Source organism: Gymnoscopelus microlampas, assembly GCF_963454915.1.
Source record: "Gymnoscopelus microlampas genome assembly, chromosome: 8".
In the NCBI taxonomy this organism is placed as follows: Eukaryota; Metazoa; Chordata; class Actinopteri; order Myctophiformes; family Myctophidae; genus Gymnoscopelus; species Gymnoscopelus microlampas.
In genome coordinates, this window is record NC_139945.1 from 10,868,350 (window position 1) to 10,896,074 (window position 27,725).

The window sequence follows — 27,725 nt, forward strand, 5'->3', positions numbered from 1 at the left end:
GAGGGAACATATGACTGTCAGAGGGAACATATAGGACTGAGAAACCCCATAAGGATCCATTTGGTGAAAAGAGAATAAAGACTTCATTAGGGTCTAGCATGCATATGTGTTGTGAAGATTTGCATGTGCATGCACACAAACACACATATAGTGAGTATATCACGTACTATTGGTTATAGTACGTGAACACACACACGAACGCACGCACGCACGCACACATGCGCGCGCGCGCACACACACACACACACACACACACACGCACACGCACGCGCACGCGCACGCGCACGCACGCACACGCACACGCACACGCACACGCACACACACACACACACACACACACACACACACACACACACACACACACAGAGAGAGAGAGAATATTCAGCAACTGAGAGAGTATTCAGCAGTTACTCCTATCTAGCCCTCTGCTGGACTAAAAGCTTTGACTCTAAGCTCCTACTGTGTGTGTAGCCAAAGAAAAGATGCAAACATGTGCAAAACACTATATGACCACTATGTGGCTTAAATCTATTCTCATACCATTACTTGTGGTTGATGCATCCTGAGTAGCCTCACTAGCCTGATAAGCATAATACTGATATTATACTGATAATCAGTATAGCTTTGTGTCCTGATAATCTATCAGTAGCTTTGTATAAGTTTGATCCTGATAACCTTTTGGCACAGTGATTATAGTGTAAGGTGCTGGTGAATCCGTGGACATTTTTAAAATAAACCTTAAGAAATAAATGTAGCATTGCTTTGTTTTACCTAGGCTCGTTGCACTGACTTCATTTGCTTTTATTTCTGTGTCTATTTTATTTATTTTAATGAGCTTAACCACTTAAGCTCTGTTTTACTTTGTCATACTATGGTGTTGCTCAAAAATAGCAAGATAGCTGATACAAGCTCCTAAGGACAATGCCATGACAAATTGTTGTTGGAGTATTTGTCACTGTGCACTTCTTTAATAAGATTTTGAACATTTTCACCTATAAATTGACAGTGGGATCGCTTCACTATACATCACTTGTAGTACTGTATATTATATTCTAGTTGAGCCTGGTTGGAGCTCAGATGGGACATCATCAACAGTTAGCCACCGGCCAGGTGACTTGTTATACAGCTGTGGCTAATACACTGTAATACATTAGTAATACACTGTTAATAACTCTTCAGAGGGTAACCGATGTAACCAAATTGGCTCCATCTGTACCCTCTGTCAGAGATACACATGGGTATTTTTATTTTCTTCTCATTTTGATCATTATTTTCTGTGAAGCGCACTGAGTAGCATTGATTCAATCAATCAATCAATCAATGAATATCTAGTTTCATTGATTGATTGATTGACTGACTGAAGGTTCAATGCACCTTCTTACTACAGCCCCAATGTCTATGAATGCAAAATTGTTCTGTTTGATGTGTGTGTGTGTGTGTGTGTGTGTGTGTGTGTGTGTGTGTGTGTGTGTGTGTGTGTGTGTGTGTGTGTGTGTGTGTGTGTGTGTGTGAGAGAGAGAGAGAGAGAGAGAGAGAGAGAGAGAGAGAGAGAGAGAGAGAGAGAGAGAGAGAGAGAGAGAGAGAGAGCAAAGGGCCAAAGTAGAGAGAGAGGGAGGGGGAGTCGTGCAGGAGCCATATATGGGCACACCATCGACTCTGCGCTGCTATTGGCTGCGGGCCTTATGCAGCTGCTTGTCAACAAGATGGCCTTTTATTCCTCCTCTGGCTGTGTTTTGACACACCGATGATTATTTTGGTAGAGAGAGAGAGAGTCCCCGAGAACACACCGTAAAAGACCCTGTCTGTCACCCTGAAATAGACAGCCAGAGTAGAGGAGGGGGGGGAGTGTGTTTGAGTGAGTGGACCAGTGACAGCAGCACTCACAGGCCTCTGGACAGCAACAACAAGCACCAAGCAACCAGCAACCAGGCAAGGTTGAGCAGAGAGTAGCTGTAGCTTAACAGCTAGCTGCTGGAGAGTGGAGAGAGAGAGAGAGAGAGAGAGAGGCTAATGTCGTTAGCTCCCTCGGCTAGCTGCCTCGGCTCAGCGACGTGGACACATCAGTGGTGGTGGTCGGTGTCACCTGCTGCTGCCCAGTGTCCCGGAGGCTCCTCTCTGGAGGTGTCCTGTTACCAGGAGGAGGACATAATAATAAGCTGCTGTCATCGATAATACGAGTTCCTCCTGGGGAGACATATCCACGTTACTGAGGTAAGGTGGGTTCATAGCAGCAGTAACATAGGGGGAAGTTAACTAGCTAAACGTCAAAGAGCCCCAGCCTAGCATGTTAGCTGTTGTCCTTCTCCTCCCAGTCGCACAGGTACAACGCTATGCTAACCAGTTAGCAAGCTAGATAGCTCATGTTTATGTTGCAGGTTATTTTATTGGTTCTTTCATAGTGGCTCGGGTTGCGAAGCTTTCCATTGGTGTCAGAAGAAGTGGGATCGCTTCACTATACATCACTTGTAGTACTATATTATATTCTAGTTGAGCCTGGTTGGAGCTCAGATGGGACACCATCAACAGTTAGCCACCGGCCAGGTGACTTGTTATACAGCTGTGGCTAATACACTGTAATACATTAGTAATACACTGTTAATTGAACTCTTCAGAGGGTAACCGATGTAACCAAATCGGCTCCATCTGTACCCTCTGTCAGAGATACACATGGATATTATTGACACTGAGGAGTTTATACTGTGTGAGTTTCTCTACTCAAGCAGCCACTTGGTTGGCAGGTAAACAGAATGGTGCAGTTGGGTTTTTAAACTTAAACAAAAACCTTGTTTGATTTGTAAAATACACCAGCAGATGGTTGCTGCTGGTGTATTTTGCAATCCATGCAGGATTGTGTGTTTATTTCCCCTATCTAAATGGATATACAGTATGTGCTATTTGAGTCAATCAGCTGACCACAGATCAGTTCTGTTTGTGGACTTTCTTTTGGTCTTTGAAACCCCAAACTTGCTGTCATTGTCTGTCAAGTCAACACAACTATACTGTATATCCTACTGTCATTGGTGCCCTCCCTGCTGGACTAGAGCTAGTGATCTCTAACCAAATGCAAGGAAGCAAACGTTAATTGTCACTGGCAGTCTGTACTAGCTATCGTTATGATTGATACCGTAGGATGATATATGTTTATCTAACTGAACCATTTATGGGGTATTTCTTTGTAAGTGCTATGGCTAATAATGTACACGACACGTGCCGTATGGATCTGGCTGTGAACAAAGTTCATTTTGTAACTTGACAGAGGTAACTTAATCCCGGTTGTTGGGGGGAGGAAAGGGATGTTGTTACAAATCTCATGGGAAAAATGATCTGATAACCTACATCTAAGTCTTGTTGTTCTTTCTGAAGCGCTCATTTCAGCCCCACAATAACACTGACCTACTGTACTGTTGCATTGGAGTTGGCCTAATTATGGGGTAAACTGGCTGTGATGTTAGGCGGTGATCTTATTAAACGTTTTATCTCCCCAAAGGGAGGTTGAAATTGGGTCATAATAGGAACCGTTTAATGGAATTAGTACATGTGCTTTCAAGGCATTTGGCTGGCAAGGCTGTTTTTTAAAATAATTGTACCGTGAGACATAACCTCTCACATAGATGCTTCCTTGTACACATCATAGACCTTTTCTAACTAGCCTGACAGGAGGGGTCACTCCAGACGGTTCTGTGTGTTTTTTTTGTTGGGGGGGGGGGGGGGGGGCAGACTGCTGGAGAGAGATGCAGTCAGTCCTATTGTTCTGTTAGACAGTTTGTAGCAGTGGCTGGCCTGCTGGCCATACTTCTGTTGTATTGTCCCCACAGACGCAGAGGGAGAGGGCGAATCCACCCACACACACACACCCACCCAAACACACACACACACACACACACACACACACACACACACACACACACACACACACACACACACACACACACACACACACACACACACACACACACACACACACACACACACGGAGAGAAAGGGGTTGAGTTGAGGCTCGCCAGCATGCTTGGGTGATATATCACTTGCCTGCTTGTGTCCATCTCCATAAGGATAAGGATAATTCCTTTTTAACAGGTCGTTCATGAAAGTCCTTGCGGACTTGTTTCCAATGAGAACCTGTGAGCAATTAGGGGTTAAGAGTCTTGCTCAGGGACAAGTTTAATTTCATCGACACATATGCTGTCCTGGCCAGGAATCGTACCTGCGGCAACCAGGGCCTCTGGCTCCCTAGGCGGGATCACTAACCACTCAGCTATGGCCGCCCCTCTGCCGCCCATCCAGCTGAAAGGCTCTGAAAAGAGAAGGGTGAGATGTCAAAGAGGAAAATAAGCTGGAAGAAGAAATGTGTATCTAACTGCAGGTTGACTTTTGATAAAAGGGCAGCCCATAATAAAGGCTCATTTTATAACGCTCTGCAAAAGGTATTTTCAACTGAAAAATGTACACCGGGCAGCACTTTTTCTGTTGAAAATGTGAGTTTGAGCACTGGTCAAAAAGGTGTGATGAAGTGTGTAAATTACCTGGCCTCTGTACCTCCCAACGACAGCCCTCACAAACAGTCATCGAATACAGCCTATCGTCTATGTCGGGTGTCCAAAACTGTTGCTTTTCAGGATTCACATTCTAATATGGCAAAAGTAGCAGATCGACAAGCTCGAAATGTGTCGCTTCGCGCCACGTTTTGAGCTTGTGGTTCTGCTACTTTTGCTACTTTTGTGTGACGCTGTTGTATGATCAAGTATAAAGATACTCCAAAAGTTAGGAGAACACGGAGATGAGATGTTTCTGCCCGACAGCGACTCTATAGACGGGATTCATTTGCTGAACTTGGGGAAACGTAGTTCATCTGAGACTGATAGATGTGGTTATGTTCCGTCTGTGAAGTGTGAAACGTATAACCACAATGAATAACGCTGCACCTGCCTGTGCTTTATACATGGAGATTAAAGTAAAGTTTTGAGGTCCATGGGTTCAGGAAGTATGTGAAACCTGTCATTGCCTGTCTGAACATTCCTACTCACTATGCAATCAGTACGATCTCTCTTCTTTTCCTCATTACTTTGACCTAAAATTACCCTCCGTCTCAGTCAATGTTTTGTAGATTACCGTGACTTATTGCTAAGGTTCAATAGCTGACTGTTAATGGTGTTTCTCAATCCTAAAATAAATACCCCCAGGACTGTCAGAACTTTAAGACGGGACCAGAATGATGTAATCGGTATTATCGGCGTGTTTATTTTGGGGGTAAGGCACCTGAGCTGTGAAGTCAATAAGATAAACTGTGACCTGTCAGTTAACTTCCAATGTAGTTCATGTCGTTTCCTTTTAACTGTAATTCTAGACGCCTCTTGCTCGGTCAAACATGTGACACCATCTCTGACGTGGTTTCTATTCTCTTCTGTTCCCATAAACCCTTTCAACCTGGCCGTGCCTATTGTGGGCATGTACAGTAGGTGGAAATTTGTCAAAATTCTAATAAATGAATGAATCAAATAAAAAATCCTTGACAAAAATAGCTTCAGAATCAGAAAGACTTTATTGTCACGCCTCTAAAAAAAAATGCTTTACAGTAAAAAGAAGGGTGAAATTCATCTGCGAGGGCTCCTCAGTCTTCAAACCTTGTATCTCCCATGTTTCTTTTTCCGTAAATCAATGCTGTATTTCATCATACAAGAGTGTCACACAGAAGTCTGCGAGGCGTTGTGACTGTGAGCTTGTAGATCTGCTATTTTCACTACTTTAAGTTGTCTCTAAAAATAATAAAATAATAATAACAAAGGAACTGTTTCGGGCAAACAAGGTTTCCACCTGACACCAACGTTATATAGGGCTTAATTCATTCATACTTTATTAACAGTTTGCAGAAAGTACAGGGGTACAGTTATACAATAATGCTAAAAAGCATAACACAAAAAGCTCTGAGGGCTTGTTGGATCATCAATACTAGGAGCAGTAAAAGTATATTTACAGAAAAGCAGTGGGGGGTCATTTCTTTTGGCAAGCTAGAAGAAGACAGGGGCTGTGCATTTCCACAATGCATCACTCGCCCACTTCCATCCATCCTGACTTTCAGATCTTTGTAACCGCTATTGACAAACGTGTAAAACATTTAACTGTACACTCACTCTCCTTCGCTTGGCGTTCATTGGGGGGAGAGTCAAGACTAGCGTGGTGTGAGTGTGAGCCACCTCCGTTCTATACTAACAGTGGCCTGTGAAATAGCTGCAGTGCCGCAGCCTGCCTCTGTGTCTTGTGCTTGGGCAGGATTTTGAAGGATTACACCTACATGCAAAAAGCTTAAAACCACCACCAAACCCCCAGCGTATTGATCTGCAGGAATGTGTGTGTGTGTGTGTGTGTGTGTGTGTGTGTGTGTGTGTGTGTGTGTGTGTGTGTGTGTGTGTGTGTGTGTGTGTGTGTGTGTGTGTGTGTGTGTGTGTGTGTGTGTGTGTGTGTGTGTGTGTGTGTGTGTGTGTGTGTGTGTGTGTGTGTGTGTGTGTGTGTGTGTGTGTGTGTGTGTGTGTGTGGTTGGGATCCTTTTAGGATTTTAACGATTACGGTTCCTTAACGATTCCCGCTTAACGGTCCGATTCCTCTTATTCCTATATATTTAAAAAATGGATCCTTACAGGTCTGTAACTCTGAGAGTGTACAAATGGAACCATTTGGTTCCATTTAGTTATGATGGTCCTTCAAATTAAAAAGTGTGAGAACCGGTATTGTAATTGTGTAGAGCAGACGTGAAGTCCACATAACCAGCTCTGACGGTGTGATAAAACCGGTTCTGGAAACGGTTCAAAATGGGATGGAACCGATTCCGGTTCCTCAATGTTAGATCCGGTTCCACTGGATCCCAACCGTGTGTTTGAGGGGGGGGGGGAGGGGGGCAGAGAAACACTACTGGCTGAGATTTAAAATGTTTGAACATCAGCTAACAGGGACTGATGAGTTCTAGAATGTGAATGGGCCGATAACCACTTAAACCCTATATACTTTGTCGAGTCGACTGGAGTCCTAGTTTATACTAGGCCCCCTCCTTTTTCCCTCTCTACACCAAATCTCGGTGTCGATCTACGAGCTCATAACGCGTTGTTGTGATGCATTGTGAGCTTGTAGATCTGCTTTTATTTTTTTCCACCCAATGGTTGCCCCCAGAATAGGGACGCTAGGGTTCATATGGTTAACCTAACCACTTTCAACCCGAGTCCCTTGTCATTATAGGCAACATTTTTATAGCAGTGTGAGCTTGTAGATCGGCTATTTTCGCGGCGCGCCAACCGCCGCGTGGCTTAGTATGAAATGCCGCTTAAGTGGTTCATTCACAGGGTAAGCCCACCCCAAGTATTTTTATTCTGGACCACCTACAGTATGAAAACCACTTAAAGAGTGTGTGCTCTTACAGCGCACACATCAAATTGGAAACCCCACGCACGCGCGCGTGTCCCTCCCACCATCTTGTGTCGGGAGGGCTCAGTGAGTAGGACTGATTGAATAAAGCCGTTGAGATGGGGACTGATGTCCCTGCCTGTGTGTGTGCGCGTGCGTACCCGTCAGTAGGTGGTCACAATCATTTTAGATAATCGCAATCATTTCGCGTCATCGTCATAATCGATTCCACGTTGAAAGATGTTTATTCATGTTCAAACATAAAAAAAATTGCAGATCTACAAACTCAACGTATCATGATGCAACGAGCTGTGGACTTGTAGATTGGCTATTTTTGTAAAGAATAAAGTTATTAAATATGTCAGTTATTTTTTTGTTTATTATAAGTAAGTTATTTGTCATATCTGTCATGTGGACATTTTTCCTTTACAAAGCCTAATAGGCAAACCGAAATGTATCTTTTTATATTGATACGTTCCATGCCCAAACATTGTTAATCGCAATTATTTGTATGACAATGTAATGGACTCAAGTGAAACGTCATGATGGCTGTCAGCCCTGCCCCTCATCATCATGCTGACACACGCCGCAGTGGACAGCCTGCTCTCTTTTTATGATCCCATCTAATCTGTCAGGAGGGCTGGAGAGAGTGATGCAGAGAGAGAGAGAGAGAGGGAGGGAGGGGGGGACATAGTGTGAAGAGAGGTCAAATAGAGAGACAGAGAGAGAGAGACAGGAAAAGCATTCAGCATTTTCCCTCACAACAGTGTAATTTGCCCTAGTCGTTTCTGTGTGATTATGGAGGAAGCATTTGGCTCGCCACACACTGTGTGGGCGGTATTTGCTTTTTTTTACACCTATTTTCCACCATTCCATTAGTCCTGAAGGCAAACAGCAACAGCCTTTCATTGTGCCACACAGAGAAGCAAAACAAAAAAGAGAGTTTCGTGGCCTCTGGACCGAGGACACTGGCCAAAAAGTTAGTCTACACACACTGTAAAATCTTTTATCTCTGAGTTAAATTAACACATCCTTGCGGGTCCTATTGGTTACATTTGTACCCTTCTTCTCTTGCCCAGAGTTAAATTGGCTAACATTCAGGATTTCCCTGTGTAGGAGAAACCAAACGTATAAAATCCACAATTTAAAGGAAACTGTAATGACAAATGCTATGGACAAGTTTTTCACAATTTGTGTTGCCTCTTCTCCCTAACTTGAATAGACTCAAAGATTGACGGTTACTACTACAGTACGTGCCAACGGAATGAGGCTGCTCTTGTATTACGATCTCAGTAGAGCAGGCAGCAAGTCCAGGCTTGCTAAGAGTTAAAAACTGTAGCACGCAGACAGTGTTTGATAGCAGAAGGGATGATTTTGTCATCAAATCCTTTTTAGTTAAAGCGGCACTATGTCACTTTTTTTTTTTAATGAATAAAATGTTAATCTCTCCAATGTGTATGGTAGAGTATGTTAACCCATTAAATCCGGGAACGCATCTGTGTCATTTAAGATTTCTTTGGCTATTCAAAAATAGCAGATATACGAGCTCATAGCGGGGTGGTTGTATTTAGTCTCCCTGCTCTTCTATTGAGACTTTTAGATCGCGTCAAAGGTCATGTCTCACCTAGACACAGGATCTGACACGAATTTTGACCTGATGGTCAAGATTCAATTTATCCCCTGAGCAAGCAGGCAGGCTCTATTAGCTCAATGGTGGTAATGGTATTTCAGCACTTGTACACTGCACAGGAAACCGGGTTCAAATCCAGGGTAGAAGAGGAAAGTTACATAGTGCAGCTTTAAGTGCACAAATTGACACATGCATGTGTATGCCCGTTATTGACTGATTACTGATATCTATGACATAAAAGATTTGTGATATTGATTGTTCTCCGATTTAATAGCTTAATAGTAAGAACATAAATCATGTTTTATCACTTTACTGAACGCTGTAACTGATGATGATGAACTGCTATCATAGTCGATGTACATTAAATGTAAGTTCTGACCTTGAATACTTGGCTTTCATAAGCTCTGAAGACTGGATTAGCTGAAATGTCCTCATACTGTATAATGTGCCTGTGCCTATAATAAATCAGCTGTAGGGAATATGAGCAGGCAGATTTATGGGATTTTCTATAGGCTACGTAAGTCCATCTCAATGACCATACGAGCAATTAGCCTATAGTGGGGTTTTTTCTGAAATGGCAGCTGAGAGGTCCGTGTTTCACAGTCTGCCGCACAGTATGTCAGAAGGCACATATCGTCTCTTGTCGGGGGGGAAACCTCATACCCATGTCCAAAACTGTTACTTTCCAGTTCAAAAACGGCAAAAGTAGCAGATCGACAAGCTCAAAACGTTTCGAGCTTGTGGATCTGCTACTTTTGATACTTCTGTGTCACGCTGTAGTATGATCAAGTTGGGCGAGGATTTACAAAAAAGCACACAAAAAGTTAAAATATGGAGATAAGAGGTTTCTGCCCGACATCGATTATATTAAAAAATGATTAGCAACTTTACCCTCTTGTCTGAGCTGTCTTGACCAAATGCATGCCATAACATGGTTCAGTGAAGTATAGTGCCACCAACACGGTTCTTCCGCTCACGTTCATCTCGTGTCCACGGGTTTGATTACTAAAGGCCTTGAAGGGTGCTATCCACACAGAATAACCTGCCATTTCAAACTAACCCTAACAGTTACGCTCTAAACACCCCTTTCATTCTATTGCTCTACTGGAAATAGAAATTGCAGTACAGCACCATTGGTCTTTGACTCTCTAGCCTGATTTATACTTCATTGCACACTGGTGTCGCCTGCAGTAAATAACAGATATACGAGCTCACAACGACGCGTTGTGAGCTTGTAGATCTGCTGTTTACTGAGCACGACGCCGGCACGCAACTAAGCATAAATCAGGCTTGACAGCAGCATTTTTATTAGGCGCTTGGATGCCGCAGGGGTAAAGTACAGTACCTGCCCACCACTGCGGTGCATCCGGTTTGGCCCCGAGCGTCTTAACACAAAACACAATTGGCCGTGTTCGGGGGGAGGGAAGCTAGGCGGGGGAGGGAGATCTATGTCACTGATACGAGTCCTACAGGCTGGGGCAGCGCCTGTCCCTCAGTGGGAATGTTGATTGGGAGGACAAGAGGCGTTCTGTCCTCCGGGTGGGTGGGGGCTTCTCACTGGCAGGTGAGCCAGGAGGGTACAACAGTGGCAACACAGAAATGTGTGGAGACAATAATTGGCTACTCTAAATAAAAGAAGGAGGGGAAAAATAACACTATCGTTGCCAAAACATTCACATCTCATATTTGAACTTTTTTGTGTTTTTTCGTAAAGTAATGCCCTTCTTGATCATACTACAGCGTCACAAAAGCATCAGATACACAAGCTCGAAACGCGGGGCGAAGCGATGTGCTTTGAGCTTGTAGATCTACTGATTTTGCGTGTTTTGAATTTGAATCCTGAAAAGTAACCGTTTTGGACATACAAGGTTTCCACCCGACAGACGATATTCTTATTATGCGAATAGTTTGGAATGTATGTGCTATCTAATCAGGGACAGTTAGATACAGCAGTGTGTAAAGATGCCTCTGTGTGTAAATACAGAGACAATGTATTAATGACCGTTGATATGTAACTGTCCTTCACCACGGGCCTTTTAAATCAGTCGCGACAAATAAACACGTCGTAACCGTCCATCACCACATGTCTCCTTCTCCCTTTAAGCATGCCGGCATGCACTTTCTTGGCAGAGCCCCTACAGCTGGCACCAGTGCGTGACACAGTTAGCAAAGCATTCTGGGTATATAGAGTAAAAGGCTTTCCCCCGTAGCTTGTACTGTGGACTCCCCTGGGCAGGGAGAGATGGGTGAGGGAGGGAGTACCGGAGGGAAGGGAAGCGACATCAATTTCACTACTACCAACCAACCCCACCCTACCCTACGCCTCCTGCCGTTGGCTAAAAATAGGCCCAGCATTTGCCTTTGCCTGCCCTCCCTGTGTTGCCTCTCCTATTAGGCAAGTCTGAAGCGGTGAGAGAATCCATTTGGTGCTTTTGTATCTCATCCCCCCATCCCACCCCACCCCTTTCCTCTCATGATCGGGCAGCCTGAAATGGAAGCCCCTTTAATTTGATTGAGACGCTCTGACGCGAGAGAATTGATCTTACAGTAAAGCAGCAAATGTAATGGCTAATCACGTTTTGGCCAAAGGAGGAGACCGGCTGCAAGAAGGTTACGTGGTTCTCTTAACCACTTAAAGACCGATACTGTACTTTGTTGTACGCCAAATAGCTGAAAAATTGCTGATCTACAAGCTTATTTCACTACACCATGGAATATTACCTATGTGTAAGCACTAGCTGTGTTTTTATGCTGTAAAGTATTTTATCTGATTTCTTTTGTGATATTTGTAAACTAGTTTTTTCTTTTTGTATGTTTGTATATTATTCTGTGTGGACCCCAGGAAGAAGAGCTGTTGCCAGGTGTAACCGCTAATGGGAATCTTAAACTCAGACTCATAAGCACACATCGCTGTGAGCTTGTGGATACAAAAAATATTTAACATTTAGAATTTTCTTTTTATAACGTTGTAAAGATTTCTTCCTGTAATGACATGTTCAAAATAGGGATTCCAGATTGAAGACTTTGTTAAGACTGTGTTGTCATAGGAGGCTGGGTTGTCCTACACACTACGTCTATTTTACAGCTCATTATGCAACTATTCCCAACTTCAGTTGACCATTGATCCAGTCCCTCACACACACGTGTCATGCTATCACTCCGTATCAGCGGTTACTCAGTTTGGAGGACAGAGCCGTTTCTAATGTATCCTCTCTGATCTACTCTCCATTAATCCCTTCCTTTCTCTTCCTTGTCCTCCCTTTCCCTCCACTCCCCTCTCTGTTGGTCCAGATTGTATGCCAAGTCGTTCCTGTGGAGTCGGGGAGGCAGACCGACGGCACCCGTCGGGTTGGCGAGGAGGAACAAGGAGGAGAGAGAGAGAGAGAGAGGGTAGAATGACAGGTCTGGCTCTCAGTGCTCGCTGGCCAGCCTAGATGCCGATATGCCCAGGTGGTTCGTTCCCTAGATGGACCGAGACACCTTCTCCCACATCCGCCTTTGGTGCCCGCGCCCCTTCGGCACCTACTCCCAGAACAAGGCTCGCAGCGGGGGGGCGGGGGGCGGCGGAGGGTCGGGGCCGGGCGCCCCCTCGTCGCTCTGCAAGGCTGAGCCCTCGCCAGGCGGCAGAAGGTCGCTGGATGGAAGCGGAGCCGTAGAGATGATGCTGGGAGGGCAGGAGGAGGATGGAGGTGGAGAAGGAGGAGGAGGAGAAGAAGAGGAGGAGGATGCGGGTTCAGAGTCAGAGAACACTCCCCCCGCCCTCGAACTGGGCTCCGGCTCCATGACTCAGAGCCAGGCCCCCCCTCCGCCGCCGCCGTCCTCCTGTCCCCCTGGCCCTCCCTCGCCGCCCTCTTCCGGGGCGCAGATGGAGGACGGCCGCGTGCTGCTGGACACCTGGTACGTCATTAAGCCAGGGAACACCAAGGAGAAGATCGCCTTCTTTGTGGCCCATCAGTTCAGTGGAGCAGGACTGCCCAGAACCAGCGCCATGAAGGTAAGCAAAGGAGCTGCCACATTCATCTAGACTGCAAACAAATCCAGCAGTCATTTACACATTTAAGTCTTTATGTTTCAAAGCATAAAGATTGTGTATAAGTTGACCTTATGGTCAAGGCTCCAAAAGTTGACAAAAATCCAGGAACGCCATTTAGTCCCATGAAATATTTACAGTGTAGGCCCAGGCAGAAATAACAAAAATGAAGCTAGAAAAAAATTATAATACCAAGACAAAACAACTCAGGCGGTGCTATATCAGACTATATCTTTCCACTAAGTGCAGCTCTCTCCCCTGGCTGTTGTCTGTTGCCAGCCCAACACAAAACTTATGCAAAAACTAAACTCTCAGCACCTCCAACCTCCTCTTTACAGCAGGTGGATCACACCATGACAATGATTAGCAATTGGTAATTCAATTAAGTTGAATAAAGCTAACACAAGGCCTATATGAGTTAAGTACACAGTATAGTATACATATAGGTTTTACCAACAATTTCAAATGCATTTTTGAGTGTGCCAATTCATTCACAAGACCATAAAAAAATCTGTCTAACTTTTACCATTGTTTTCAATATACACATGTTTAACACCATTTGTAGTCCTTTGTGTTGTTACTCAGGAATGCAATTCAGACGTACAGATGATGTTAAGAAAACATACAACACTGTCGCTACAGAACAGACACTCCCAAGCCGGCTTGATGTTAATTAATTGGACGCAGTAGTGTAGCTTGTGTGCTTGCAATGTTAGTCTCTATTCACCTGTTTCCTAGGCTGTGTGTTTTCCACTTCCTGTCGGATTTCATTGGATATCATTAGTCATCTGACCAGTTTCATTGGATTTCATTCGATCAAATCGACAGGAAGTGGGAAACACACAGGAAGTGGAAAGCCTAGGAAACAGGTGAATAGGGCACGGGCTGCCCCGTGACAGACTGGGTTGGCTTTATGTTTTTGATCATTTCAAAAGATTACATTCTCTTGATACAGTTATTTATAATTGGCCATCGTTTTTGAGACACTTTTGAATCAATAGGTTATGCTGCCAATTCAGAGAAGTGGTCAAGATATTGTGGAATAGATGAAATCACCAGGTATTCGTAATATAACATGATTTGAAATTCACCTCTAAACATCTCAGGAATTCTCAGGAGTGTGTTCTATCTGAGCTCTATGCTTCGTCTGATTTCAAAACATTTAGCTAGAGGTGAGGTTCCATGGATTAAAGTTCTCAGTCGCCATGACTGATTTCAGTCATTGGATTCCACAGAAGCCAGGATGTCTTCTATGGAAGCATGTTGCACAGTGAAAATAGGCATTCTGCAACGCATGTTTTTTTTTTTAAAGATTAAAGCATTGGAAGTGGTCAAACTAGCAATATGTTTAGAATCATTTTACATACAACCCGAATGGTCTCGGATGTTTCATGAAAGCAAAGGTTTAAAGCCTCAGTCTGTATTTTCTTCACATCTTCACATTCGTGAGATTTTATTTTGCTGTAATCCATGTGAGGCTTTGAAGTTAAAACGTCTACTTGTCTTTATTGCAGGTGAAGGGTAACTGGGCGACGGACTGCAGCAAGGCCAAACGACGGAGACGCTGCTCTTCCTATGACCCTCCCACCCGCCCCCAAACCTCCTCGGACCCCCACCTCAATCAGGACTCTTCCTCCCTGGCCCCCGACGCTCTGCCGGGCCCCGACCCGCTCCCCGACCCGCTCCCCGACCCGCTCTCGGGGGTGAGCGACACGGACCTGCTGTCCGTGGCCGAAATGGTGGCTCTGGTGGAACAGAGGACGGCCATGGCTCTCCAGGGGATGGTGGCCGTTCAGGGGAGCCAGCAGCATCCCCAACACACCCTCCTCCGGAGCACGGTGTCCGACCCCACCTCCATGATGTTCCTCTCGGAGGACTCTGAGCCCCAGGAGGCCCCTCCCTCTCCCATCCGGACAGACCAGGAGCTGGAGGAGGAGGAGGCGGAGCAACAGGAATCCTGCAGGGTGGCACAGGCCATCGCGCACTTTGAATCCCAGAACCTGGAGGGCCGGCTGCTCCCGCCGGGGGACGGAATGGACTGCTCCGGCCTGGACCGAGAGAGGCAGCATCGGGTAGTCGGGGGCGAGTCGGGAACCGGTATCGCGGCCCCGCCTCCGCCCCCCGCCCACGCCCACGCCCACGGCCGCGGCGAGGTGCGGATAGCCTTCCGGGTGTCGAGCCTCTCCAGCCTGGACCCCAGGTCCCAGTCGGAGCCCGCCGGCAGGCCTCGCTGTATGTTCATGAGCTGTGGGGGCGGGGCCAGCCAGGCGGGGGCCAGAGCCAAAGAGAAGATCACCTGTGACCTGTACCAGCTGGTCAGCCCTTCCTCGCGAGACCCCGGCGGTCTGCTGCTCGCGTCGCCCAAACAGGACGGAGACCACCTCCACCACGCCGACAGGCAGGCGTGCGGCAGCCCGGACCCGGCCCAGGACCTCTCCTCTGGGGAGAAGAAGGCGGGTGGCGTGAGCGTGGGGAGGGAGAGGGTGACGGGCTTCCACGTGGAAGTGGTGGTGACGGGCGCCGTGGACCAGTGCGTGTTTTACGGAAAGGACAGCACGGAGAATGTCCAGGAGGAGACGGTGTGTTTCGCTATGCCCGGCGGGGGAGGGGGCGGGGGCGGGGTGGGAAGCTCCACGGACCCCTCGGCGGACGACCCCCCTCCCGGCCAGCTGTTCTTCCTCCAGCCCCCACGGGGCTCCGAGGAGGACGGAACGGGCGGCGTGTCAGGAATGTGCTCTTTGGACTGCGCCAACAACAACGGCCCTGCAGCGGGCGACCGGGCGACGCGGCCGGACTCGCCCCTGGTCGGCGTGGACGACTGCTCGGACCCCTCGCTGTGCCGCCTCTACCGCCACGTCTCCCACGACTTCCTGGAGATCCGCTTCCAGATCCAGCGGCTGCTGGAGCCGCGCCAGTACATGCTGCTGCTGCCCGACCACATCATGGTGAACATCTTCAGCCACCTGCCCACGCGCTCGCTGGCCGCCCTCAAGTGCACCTGCCACGACTTCAAGGCGCTGATCGAGGCGTTCGGCGTGCGCGCGGTGGACTCGCGCTGGAACCAGGACCCGCTGTACCGGGACGACCCCTGCAAGCAGTGCAAGCGGCAGTACGAGCGCGGGGACGTGTCGCTGTGCCGCTGGCACCCCAAACCTTACCACCACGACCTGCCTTACGGACGCTCCTACTGGATGTGCTGCCGGCGCACGGACAAGGACACGCCGGGCTGCCGGGTCGGCCTGCACGACAACAACTGGGTGCAGCAGCCGGCGGACGGATCGCAGCCCGTCCGCGCCAAGAGGGAGGACAGGAGGGAGGAGGCCAGGTAGAGGAGGAGCGGACCTCCTTAAACAGACCCTAACTCAACCTCCTCCTCCTCCCTCTGTGGGTTCAGGGGAGGAATGGAGAGTGAAAAGGATTTGGCACTCCTTTGTTTCACTTGCCTCACAGCGGGGAGGAGGAGAGGTGGAGGCTGTTTTTGTCGCCTCTCCCCCGGTCTCTCTCTGCTCTGTGGGGGCACATCTGGACAGGTGTGTGTGTATGTATACCAGGGTTGGGGTCCGCTCCTGTGGCTCTGTGTTGTCAGTCAGCTCTGTCTCTGCCTCGGCTCGTACCGTATTCAAGTCTAATTCCATACTTGGTTGTTTGGTTAATTTCATTGAGATAAAGCGTTCATAAATGTGACACATGTAACAGTAAATGCCCTAGAGCTTAACTCCCGCTGTGGCCAATTCACACCTGTTCTGTATATCTCCAAATAATCCACGTTGGCTGTACAATGGTGCTTTTTGAGGAACTTAGCTGCAAAGTGGTCCTTAAAGGATCAGAGTTTTTTTCAGTGATAGAATGTTTGACATTTACAGTGTGATTGTATAGAGCTAAGGTTGACCTTCCGTTGTACACGATCGGCACTCATATCTGTCCTGGTTCTTTTCTGTTTCTATGAATGTGCTGTAATGTTGTGTTCTGAATGAACAGGCCCCTGATAATGCTGCTGAAATCATTGCCTATGTCACTGATAACATTAATAGCCATACTGTTGGTCACTGACGGGCACTCTCTCTCTCTCCCTTGTCTCTTCGCCATGCTTTTGTTTGAGCTGACTCCAACCTTGTTAAAAAAACCACACTGCAGAGCCGCCCGAGGACTTTTCCTGGTTTACTGAGAATTATGGGAGTTTCTTGAATGACACTAAGAAATAGTGTGAGGAGGAGAAGAAAAAAAAAGCGCAATTTGATGTCACTTTGCAAAGGCCTGATGTCACTTTGTATGAAGGTTTGATTGACATGCTTGTTTATCTATTTTCATTATTTTTAATTGGTGTGTGTGTGTGTGTGTGTGTAAGAGAATGTTTGCTGTTATATTCCTGTTTTGTTTTTTTTTTTCTTGAGGAATGTTTTGTTATCGCTCCCAGATTGTCTCCTCCTGCAAAAAAGATTTTATTTTATTTTCTACCTGTGATGGTTTCAGACCCTCAACCCCATTTCTTTCCTCTTTTCCCTCTCTCCTCCGTGCAACGTTTTTTGTTTCAAAGCCATGGGTCTTGCTTGTTGAAACAGGTGAAAAGCAACCACTTAACCGTAGAAACACTACACCAGCCTCCATCCAGCCTTAACCCCCACCACCCACTCCAGAAAGACATATTATAACATTCTTAACCTGCCCTTGTATGAGAATTAAATGTCAGACACCTCACTGAAGCCTGATTCATATTTATACCCCATCATACGACGGCGTTGAACTTAGTATAAATCGTCTCTCTCGGGTGGAAACTGTCCCAAACTGTTACTTTTCAGGATTAAAATTAAAAAAGTAGCAGATCAACAAGCTCGAAACGTGAGTTTTGAGCTTGTGGATCTGCTACTTTTGATGCCTTTTTTATGCTTTTTTGTGACACTGTAGTATGGCGGCGTTAACCCATTAAGACCTGGAACGCATCTGTGTCACTTTAGATTTCTTTGGCTATTCAAAAATAGCAGATATACAAGCTCATAGCGCGGCACCGAGTGCCGCGCTACGAGCTTGTAGATCTGCTATTTTTGAAAAATCGTGAAAAAAAATGTTTTATATATATTTTTTTCCGATTTTTTTTTTTTTTTTTTATGATTTAATTTTTTTTAGGATTTAGAATCTTTTAGACGCGGCCTCAGGTCTTAATGGGTTAATTTACGGAAAAACACATAGTTAAAATATGGAGATAAGGGGTTTCTACCCGACAGCAACAAAATGATAAATTATGCATGGGATGGATGGTGCTTACTGGGGAGTTGCAATGGGTGCTAGACTCCTGATGGATAAAGGGACTCCTTGGTGCTACTGTAGGCTGGCTCAATGGCCAGTGCCGGGTGACGGCTCTGACTACATCGTTGCTGTCGGGGCAGAAACCTCTTATCTCCATATTTGAACGGTTTGTGTTTTTTTTCCCCCCGTAAATTAACGCCCTACTTGATCACACTACAGTGTCACACAAAAGCATCAAAAGTAGTAGTAGATCCGCAATTTTCGAGCTTGTAAATCTGCTACTTTTGCTGTTTCTGAATTTGAATCCTGAAAAGCAACAGTTTTGGACATATGAGGTTAACTACCGATTTTTGTTTAAGATAAAAAAAATTTGTTCAAGATCAACCCTCCCCCACCGCTTTAACCTGCCTTTACCGCCTCCCCCCCCCCCCACACACACACACACACACAGACCTGCAAACTGACAAAACTGGACATGCGTAATAAAGGACCGTTGTGAAGAATGCCGTTGAAACTGCATGGAGGGGGAAAAAAAGGAAGGTGGGGTGAGGCATTGGGAGACCACTGTAGGTTTCAGAACATGTACAATGCTAATGGCAAATATCTGCTTAAAGACAAAGTGATTATTAAACTGGATATCTGGTTGAACTGCCTGGTTTTACTGGTGTTCATTATACAATATATACAGTACATCTGTGTTGTGTCTTTTTTTCCCCCGCCACCTTTGATGCTGTTCTTTTGAGCGTCGTGCTATGAGCTTGTAGATCTGCTATTTTTGAAAACTCATACATTTGTGAAAATCTTTAAATAGATATTTGTAAAGCAAACATTTTTAACTCAAATCTTTGCTTCTGGGGGTCTCTGGAACAAAATATCTTGAGTTGGGAGGTCCACGGCCCAAATACATATCATTTTGGAGGTCCTTGACATGAAAAAGTTTGAGAACCACTAATATAACATATGTTTAAAAAAAAAAAACGGTAGGGTTTAGAAGACATTTTGTAGAATCGGAACCTCAGGCCTTAATGGGTTAATTCCAAGGACCACCATAACTCTTGAGTGTGCAAATGGACCCTTACAGTTCCATTTGTGCAGACTCACAGACCTTGCAAGGATCCATTTGGAACCCAAGAGGGTCCCTGGACCTCACTTTGAGAACCACTACAATAATATGTATGTAATACTGTATGTATGATTGAATGTTGTTTTCAGAAATGATAATGAAGGCCAAAATGATTAGATTTTTTTTTTATAAATATAGGAATTGTTAAAGGGAACCGTAAAGGAATCTGAATTGTTAAGGAACTGTGACCCCATATGTCAAACGGTTACTTTTCAGGATCCAAATTCAAAAACAGCTGAAGTAGCAGAACCGCAAGGTACTTTTGTTTCATGCTGTAGTATGAGCAAGTACACTAGGGCAGTGTTTTTCAACTTTTTTTTTGCGTCAAGGACCTCCAAAATGACACACTTTAGCCCAGGGTCCCCCATTTGAAAAGATATGCCAGGGACTCAACCATTTTGAATTCTTGGGGGTCCCAATCTACACAGTAGTATCATCATCAGGGTTCATTTAACTCAGAGTGCACAAATGGAACCAAATGGACCCTAACGGGTCCATTTGTGCACTCTCAGAGTTACCAACAGACGAGGGTCAATTTGGTTCCTAACTACTCATTTGTCTGGGGACCCCCTGGAACCCCCTCAAGGACCACTGGTGGTCCCCGGACCACTGGTTGAGAACCACTGCGCTAGGGAAATATGTTATGATTTAACTGAATTTTAAAAGAATTACTCGCCACAGTGGAAGAAATGGGTCAGATTTAGTGTTTAATAGTATCATCAAAATCTGATCAGTATACATGTTGATCTTGTAAAGGAATAATATCCTCCATCTCCTCTTTTAAGTTAACCTTCCATTGACTTCTCTGGCCATAGCCTGAGCTGAAGGCTCAATGCAGCCACAACCAGCTGATTTCTGGGACTTAATTTGCTGATGTCTGCTGCTATGATTATATATCGTCTCTGTCGGGTGGAAACCTCATGTCCAAAACTGTTACTTTTCAGGATTCAAATTTTAAGAAAAGTATCAGATCTGCAAGCTTACTTTGAGCTTGCAGATCTGCTACTTATGATACTTTGAAGTGACACTGTATGATCAAGTTGGGCATTCATTTGCGAAAAAACACAAAAAGTTAAAATATGGAGATAAGAGGTTTCTGCCCGACATGTTAAACGATATATAAAACCCTCAGCTTCCAATCTACTTCCCCGCACGAAGAGGGCAGACAGTAAAGAAGTAGACATGATTCAATCGCAGTGTAACAGTAGACAATAATGCTATTCTAACCCCATGAATGCTATTTAGAGCACAAGCTGCTGTATCCACTATCCAGTGTGCTTTTCTTCCACAGTGGTTGTCAAACGTTTTCATGTGAAGGACCGACCCCACATTGATATGTAGCCCAGGGGTCTTCAACGTTTTCAGGCCAAGGACCCCCTAGCTGAGAGAGAGATGAAGCAGACCCCCTTTATATTGTATAAAATTGTGTTTCAGATCAACTTTTGCTGCTCTTTTTTCCCTCTACATATATATCTCTTTGCCAAAAAATAGCCGATCTACAAGTTCACAACGCCTCGCAGTGCGAGGCGTTGTGAGCTTGTAGATCGGCTATTTTTTGGCTAAAGTTCTCCTCAGAAAAGGGATGCTAGGGTTCAAGTGGTTAATGTAAAACAAAATAATCATATCACACAAATATTTGGAGGACCCCCTGTAGTAACTCTGAGGACCCCCTAGGGGTCCCGGACCCCCTGTTGAAGACCTGATGTAGCCTATTTGGTCGCAGGAACCCATCTCGAAATATATATGCCAGGGACCCCCATAGGACTAAGAGAATTTCTTTTTGTTACGTTTTCAAAAGGTTATGAAAATAAGCCCATCTACAGTACAAGCTGTGTAGGTATAGGCTATACATGAAGATAGGGTTATTTTTCTGGAACCCCCTCAAGGACCCCTGGTGCTCCCAGCTTACAGCAAAAAGGTGAACATGTTAATCGCAGTGTTGCTTGAGAAAAAAATGATTTGGCCTTTAACTGCACGTGAATAAACATGTGTACCTGTGACTCTGTGTGATCACTGAAACTAAGCTTTTAGAAAATATACTACATACATACTGTGTATTATTTCGAAGTGCAGTACGACAATATCCCCAGTAGGTGGCAACAATGGTTCACTAATACAGCGGTTCCCAGACTTTTTAGGCATCGCACCCTATGATCGCACCCAATAGGCTCTATTCACAGCAGCCATATTATGAAGAAATTCACAGGTGTTACCAATGATACTAAAGAAGGCTCTGTTCCAGTGGTGTGTTCTACCGTCAGATGCTGTGTACGGCGTATACCTTGAGATTTTTTCCCGTCGCCACCGTATACCTTCAAAAACTGTTCAAAACAGCGTATCTGATACGTTGATACGCATCTGATACGCTGCACCCAGGAGTGGCTGCTGGCTGTGATGGGGGGCGCAGCACAGCAAAAGTGTGGTCTGACCATCTGACTAGTCTAACTCTGAGGTGAAGGCTTATCATGTGCGTGGCTATTGTTCTTGAGGTGATAATTAATGGCTACTGGCGAAGGAATTCACACATTTCAACGACCTGCCATTCACTTCATTGAATAGGTCACTGAATTGAGTACTTCATTAGTATTCAAATTGCGCGTCATAGCACAGCAAAACACAGTTTTGTCAATACAGTTTGTGTCTTCAATGCCAAGTTAATTCTGTAATAGATACAGGAAGGCTCGCTGTTAACACTGCTATTATATCTGATAAGCCTAACCATCATTTATTTATAACAATCCTTGCACTTCTATGGTAATATATATGTATTTTTTAAATGCATCCAAGGCTAAAAGCAGCTCCGAAGTGGTTGAGTTACAGGGTGATTAACATTAGAAACAGTAGAAAATCAGTACAAAGCATATTGTAGGCTACTCAGTGTTACTGTGAAACTGGGCCTGAGTGGGCCTGGCCGAGTTTGTTGCATTGAAAATGCATCTAAGCTTGGAAGTGGTTGAGTTCAGGTGATCAGACATCAGTAAGAAAAATCAGTACAAAAGAAAAATCAGTACAAAGCATAATTTGCGTGTGGGGCACACACGCGCGCGAAGCGCGCGTGCACATTTTTTACATTTAATTAATTATAGACGCGCGCATGCCGTGCGTGTGGGAGGCAGGGAATAATCATAGTATACCTTCAAGAAAAAACTAGAACACAACACTGCTCTGTTCCATTCATGGTCAAAGAGAGTCAGGGTGCTGATGTTGTGCATGTTGGCTCACTGGAAACACTCTGCTACACCAGTTGGTCTACAGTGGGGTCCAGGGACCCTCATGGGCTTCCAAATGGCCCCTTACGGGTGTGTTACGGGTCCATTTGGTTCCATTTGTACACTCTCAGAGTTATGGGGGTCGTGGAAACCACTGTGCTACACTAAATGGAACAGAGCCTTCATTAGTCATATCATTGGTAACACCTGTGAAGGAAGTGATAATATGGCTGCTGTGCATAGAGCCTATTCTACATCCCAACTGGACAGATGCACCCCCTATCCTTAGCAAATAGCCTATTTATATATTGAAGGCATCACACATGCACAAATAATCACAATATATAAAATAAAACACATAAAAACACTAAATATTCAAAATAGTACAGCAATGTGCACATTTGAATTACATTGAATCTACATTGTAACAAAGTTTCAATTAATTGCAACAAAGTTACACATGAGGTAGCTCTGGTTCAGAGCGTTAGTGAGTTCCCTCTGGGAGGCATGCGTTAATCCGACAGACCTTTTCTCCGACTATGTGGCATCCGCGTGCGGTTAGGGTTAGGGTGCGGGTTAGGTTCGGGTTTACTGTTTAATGTCGGAGCACTGTAACGTATTGCACTTGCACCCGTTCCCTCTAACGCTCTGGGCATGTAGGGGAGAGTGAGGTAATGTGAGACACTTTTTACATTTTCTCCTCTCTAGGTGAGCTAAAATGATATATCAGTAAAATGTACACATTTCCCATACATTTGGGATGTTTCCTAACAATGGAAATTATCAGAATGTATTCAAGACAAAAGGCAGTGAAAATATGATTGTTTTTAAAAAAAGGTTTTCTGGTGTCTCACTTTACCCCAGGTCTGGGGTAAACCGAGACAAACCAGAAAAATCAATGGGGTAAACTGATTCACTTACTTTTTTCAGTTTAAAACTACCATAAAAACACATGTTCTAACTGTTAGAATACCGACAGCTAGCTTGACAACCACACATTCCAGAACTAATGTCAGACTAGTAACAGAATCATGGCAATTGGTCATTAAGCACATTTTGCTCTACACAATTGGAAGGTGTCTCACTTTACCCCAACCGAGACAAACCAGTTTTAACCAATCAAACCAATATTAGATTATCAAACCAATTGGATAATCAAACCAATATTAGATTAAACTATGTTTAAGTACTAAACTTAACTTTGAGACAGTTTCCCACTGTACCCCAAGCCATTTGTCTCACTTTACCCCACAGCCACATTTTGGTGAAAAGGAGCACTTTTAGCAATTCTGGCTAATCTTCAATTAGTATTAATCACATGGATGTATAGGTTTGTAGTTCATCAACATGCATGACATAAGTTTTTCTACCTGAATCAATTTTCTTTGACACAACAGCTGATTATGTTGACAGCCCAAAAAATTACTTTTACATGCAAAAAACATATTTTAGTGAAAAAAACATGCTTACTACAGCACAATGAGGTCCTCTCCTCCATGGTAAGTGGGAAATGGGAAGGGCTTCAAAATCTAATGGTCATATGACCACACAGGTGTTGTGGTCAGGTGATAAGGGGGGTGTCTCACTTTACCCTGTGTCTCACATTACCTCACTCTCCCCTACAAGGAATTCCACTGCCCTGCCAGCGTTCAAGTGTAGTGAAAATAAACTAAACCATTTCGCTACTCACCGAAGCAAAGGCTGTTTTGTGTTGTTGAAAGTCTATTCTCCAACCCCGCACGCCTAAACGCACCCCACCTACTCTGTAAAATACACTTTTTGGGCAGAAAATAAAATATGTCAGCGAGACGGACATTGTTTGTATTTACTCCACAGTGTGCCCTCTACATTTTGGTTAATGGTAAGTTCAAATCCCCCAGATCTGTAGAGGGCACTGTGGAGTAAATACAAATAATATCCGTCTTGCTGACATATTTTATTTTCTGCCCAAAAAGTGTATTTTACAGAGTAGGTGGGGTGCGTTTAGGCGTGCGGGGTTGGAGAATAGACGTTCAACAACACAAAACAGCCTTTGCTTCGGTGAGTAGCGAAATGGTTTAGTTTATTTTCACTACACTTGAACGCTGGCAGGGCAGTGGAATTCCTTGTACATGCGCAGAGCGAGGGGTCTTCCAGAGCGTTAGAGGGAACTCACTAACGCTCTGAACCAGAGCTACACATGAGGCAAGGAAAGGAAAGTGTTTTTTTGTATAGCACATTTCAACAACAAGGCAATGCAATGTGCTTTATTGTGGTTTACAAACGTCACTTTGATGGGGGGAAATGCTGTCATAATTAAGCCCCATTAAAGTAAATACAATTATAAAAATGACTGAAATTGCAGCTGAAGTGTATTTTGGGTACATTAATGAATTTGTTAAAATGTAAGTTTTTAATTTTGGATTCAACTTTTACCAAAGTATACAAAGGAAATGTTTTAATTGCATGCTTTTACTTAATTAAAAGGTTTCTTCTCGTGCACCCCTTTGGCAGCTCAAGTACCCCACTTTGGGAATCCCTGCACTATTAGTACTGTAAGCTACACGTAATTGTAGATTTATTAAAACCACCATCTCCTGTCATTAGGAATGCCATTACAAAGTACTGTAGATCAATACCAAATCAAAATGAACAATTATATAATCTCTGTCGGGTGGAAACCTCAAATGTCCAAAACTGCTACTATTCAGGATTAAAATTCAAAAACAGCAAAAGTAGCAGATCTACAAGCTAAAAACGTGTCGTTTCGAGCTTGTAGATCTGCTACTTTTGATTCTTTCGTGTGACGCTGTAGTATGATCAAGTAGGGCTTTGATTTACAAAAAAATCACACCCTGTGTGAAGAGAGTGGTGCCTTTGATGAGCCCTGTATTGATGTTGTCATCAATGTTTGTTTATTGGACAGACAGACAGACATACATACGGACGGACACACGGACAAAGTCAGATATAGGAGTGGTTGGCACCACTCAAAAATCACACCCTGTGTGAAGAGAGTGGTGCCTTTGATGAGCCCCGTATTGATGTTGTCATCAATGTTTGTTTATTGGACATACGGACATACACACGGACACACAGACAAAGTCAGATATAGGAGTGGTTGGCACCACTCAAAAACATGAAAAGTTAGAATAAGGAGATAGGAGGTTTCTGCCCGACAGCAACAATATTCAAATTCAATCTTCATAACGGCCACTATATTTTGTCAACTGAGGACCAAGAACAGTGTTCTTCAGCCTGTTTATGCGTAGTATCCCCACATAAACACGGCTACAGTCATCATGACCAGAGCGTTGGCGTCCAGAATGTACTTCCACACCGGGTCCTCGCTGATGTCAGGCAGCTGTTTGGACGCCTCGGCCACTTCCTGCTCATTGGCCTCTGTGTCCTGTGAGCTGCCGCCCACACCGCAGAACCAGCCAACCAGGCGGCAGATACCGGACTTGGGGACCTCCTTGTCAGTCACTGAGACGAGAAACAGAGGAGAGAAAAAAAAATCTATTCACCTGTTTCCTAGGCTTTTTACTTCCTGTGTGTGTTCCACTTCCTGTCGATTTGATCCAATGAAATCCAATGAAACTGGTCAGATGACTAATGATATCCAATGAAATCCGACAGGAAGTGGAAAACACACAGCCTAGGAAACAGGTGAATAGTCTCTATGCACAGCAGCCATATTGGAAAGAAATTGGGCCCCTTCCTTACTTCCTTCACAGGTGTTACCAATGATACTAATGAAGGCTCTGTTCCAGACTCCATTTTGGTTCCCAAATGGCCCCTTATGGTGGGTGTGTAACTCTGAGAGTGTACAAATGGAACCAAATGGAAATCCATTTGGTTCCATTTGTACACTCTCAGAGTTATGGGGGTCCTTGCAAATAAGACAACCACTATCTGCCACACTAAATGGAACAGAGCTTTAATTAGTATCATTGGTAACACCTGTGAAGGAAGTAAGGAAGGGGCCCAATTCATTCCCAATATGGCTGCTGTGCATAGAGACTATTGTGTGTGTGTGTGTGTGTGTGTGTGTGTGTGTGTGTGTGTGTGTGTGTGTGTGTGTGTGTGTGTGTGTGTGTGTGTGTGTGTGTGTTCCTTTAGTCAATTTGTCAATAAATGTTTTGCCCTTTTTTCCTCCCAATTTAGCCGATATGCAAATTAATTCCTCCATACAAACATTTCTGTATTGCCTCTGCTGTTGTATCTTCCTGGCTCACCTGTCAGTGAGGAGCCCCCACCAGGAGGACACTGTCAGAGTTAAAGGGGAGACCCTGAAATGTTTAAGTTTGAGAACCATTGCCCTAGACCAGGGGTCTTCAACGTTTTCAGGCCAAGGACCCCCTAGTCGAAAGAGATGAAGCAGGGACCCCCTCAATATTGTATATAATTGTGTTTCAGATTATACTTTTTTCGTTTTCTTGGTCTGCTCTTTTTGCCCTCTACACCTATGCCAAAAACAGCCGATCTACAAGCTCACTCACAACGCCTCGCAGCGCAGCGCGAGGCGTTGTGAGCTTGTAGATCTGCTATTTTTGGCTAAAGTTCTCATCAGAAAAAGGGATGCTAGGGTTCAAGTGGTTATGGTAAAAAGAAAAATAATATCACACAAAGATTTGCCGGACCTCCTGTAGTAACTGTGAGGACCCCCTAGGGGTCCCGGACCCCCTGTTGAGGACCCCTGCCCTAGACTCCAAGGTGGTGGGCAGGTACTTTACCCCTGCACCACACAGAGTGTGTGTGTGTGTGTGTGTGTGTGTGTGTGTGTGTCTTTAACAACGTCCCCTTTTTCTCTCACCTGTCTCGTGCTCAGTCCTCTCTTTGGTCTTCTTCTCCGCCGCCTGTCGGCGTGCTCTCCTCCCTCTCTCCTGGTCCTTCCAGTCTAGGTCCTCCCTCTCCTCCTTGGAGTGGCGTAGACTGAACACCAGACGATGGAGCTGTGTGGTTAACGTATAGGACACAGAAATCATTATCTCTTTATTCACACACTGGTTAACACTCAGCCACTCATACATGGAGCCCGATTCCTGACTGATGCCACATGTTTGGATATCGACGCTGATCACGATTTTGGAGAGTCCTGACCTAGACCGCTGATTACCCATG

The 27,725-nt window shown here is 45.0% G+C and overlaps 2 protein-coding genes across 3 annotated transcripts in view; one reads left to right on the forward strand and one right to left on the reverse strand.

The window, feature by feature from the left end:
* Nucleotides 1-1,688: 1,688 nt before the first annotated feature.
* fbxo46 (F-box protein 46) lies at nt 1,689-18,815 on the forward strand. 2 transcript variants are annotated; one of them, XM_084065422.1, is made up of 3 exons: nt 1,689-2,216; nt 12,311-13,013; nt 14,564-18,815. In XM_084065422.1, the coding sequence occupies exons 2-3, from the start codon at nt 12,486-12,488 to the stop codon at nt 16,376-16,378; spliced, it is 2,343 nt and encodes a 780-aa protein (XP_083921548.1). In that variant the 5' UTR covers nt 1,689-2,216; nt 12,311-12,485; the 3' UTR covers nt 16,379-18,815. The 2 variants fall into 2 exon arrangements, with proteins under 2 accessions (XP_083921548.1, XP_083921547.1); XM_084065421.1 differs by having other exon boundaries at nt 1,689-2,211.
* A 7,048-nt stretch (nt 18,816-25,863) lies between these two features.
* slc5a2 (solute carrier family 5 member 2) overlaps nt 25,864-27,725 on the reverse strand; it is a gene marked incomplete at its 3' end in the record, with an annotated part of 36,805 nt that continues 34,943 nt past the window's right edge. The window contains exons 13-14 of the mRNA XM_084064147.1: nt 27,418-27,556; nt 25,864-26,087 (exon numbers count right to left, since the gene is read on the reverse strand). Coding sequence (XP_083920273.1) covers nt 25,864-26,087; nt 27,418-27,556 — 363 coding nt within the window. The remainder of the gene's footprint in view (nt 26,088-27,417; nt 27,557-27,725) is intronic.

Excerpts from the sequence above, each read along its gene's own strand:
- fbxo46 (XM_084065422.1), top strand. The coding sequence starts at position 12,486 with ATGGACCGAGACACCTTCTCCCACATCCGCCTTTGGTGCCCGCGCCCC. Across the intron at positions 13,014-14,563 it reads CCAGAACCAGCGCCATGAAG|GTGAAGGGTAACTGGGCGAC; the intron begins GTAAGCAAAGGA and ends TCTTTATTGCAG.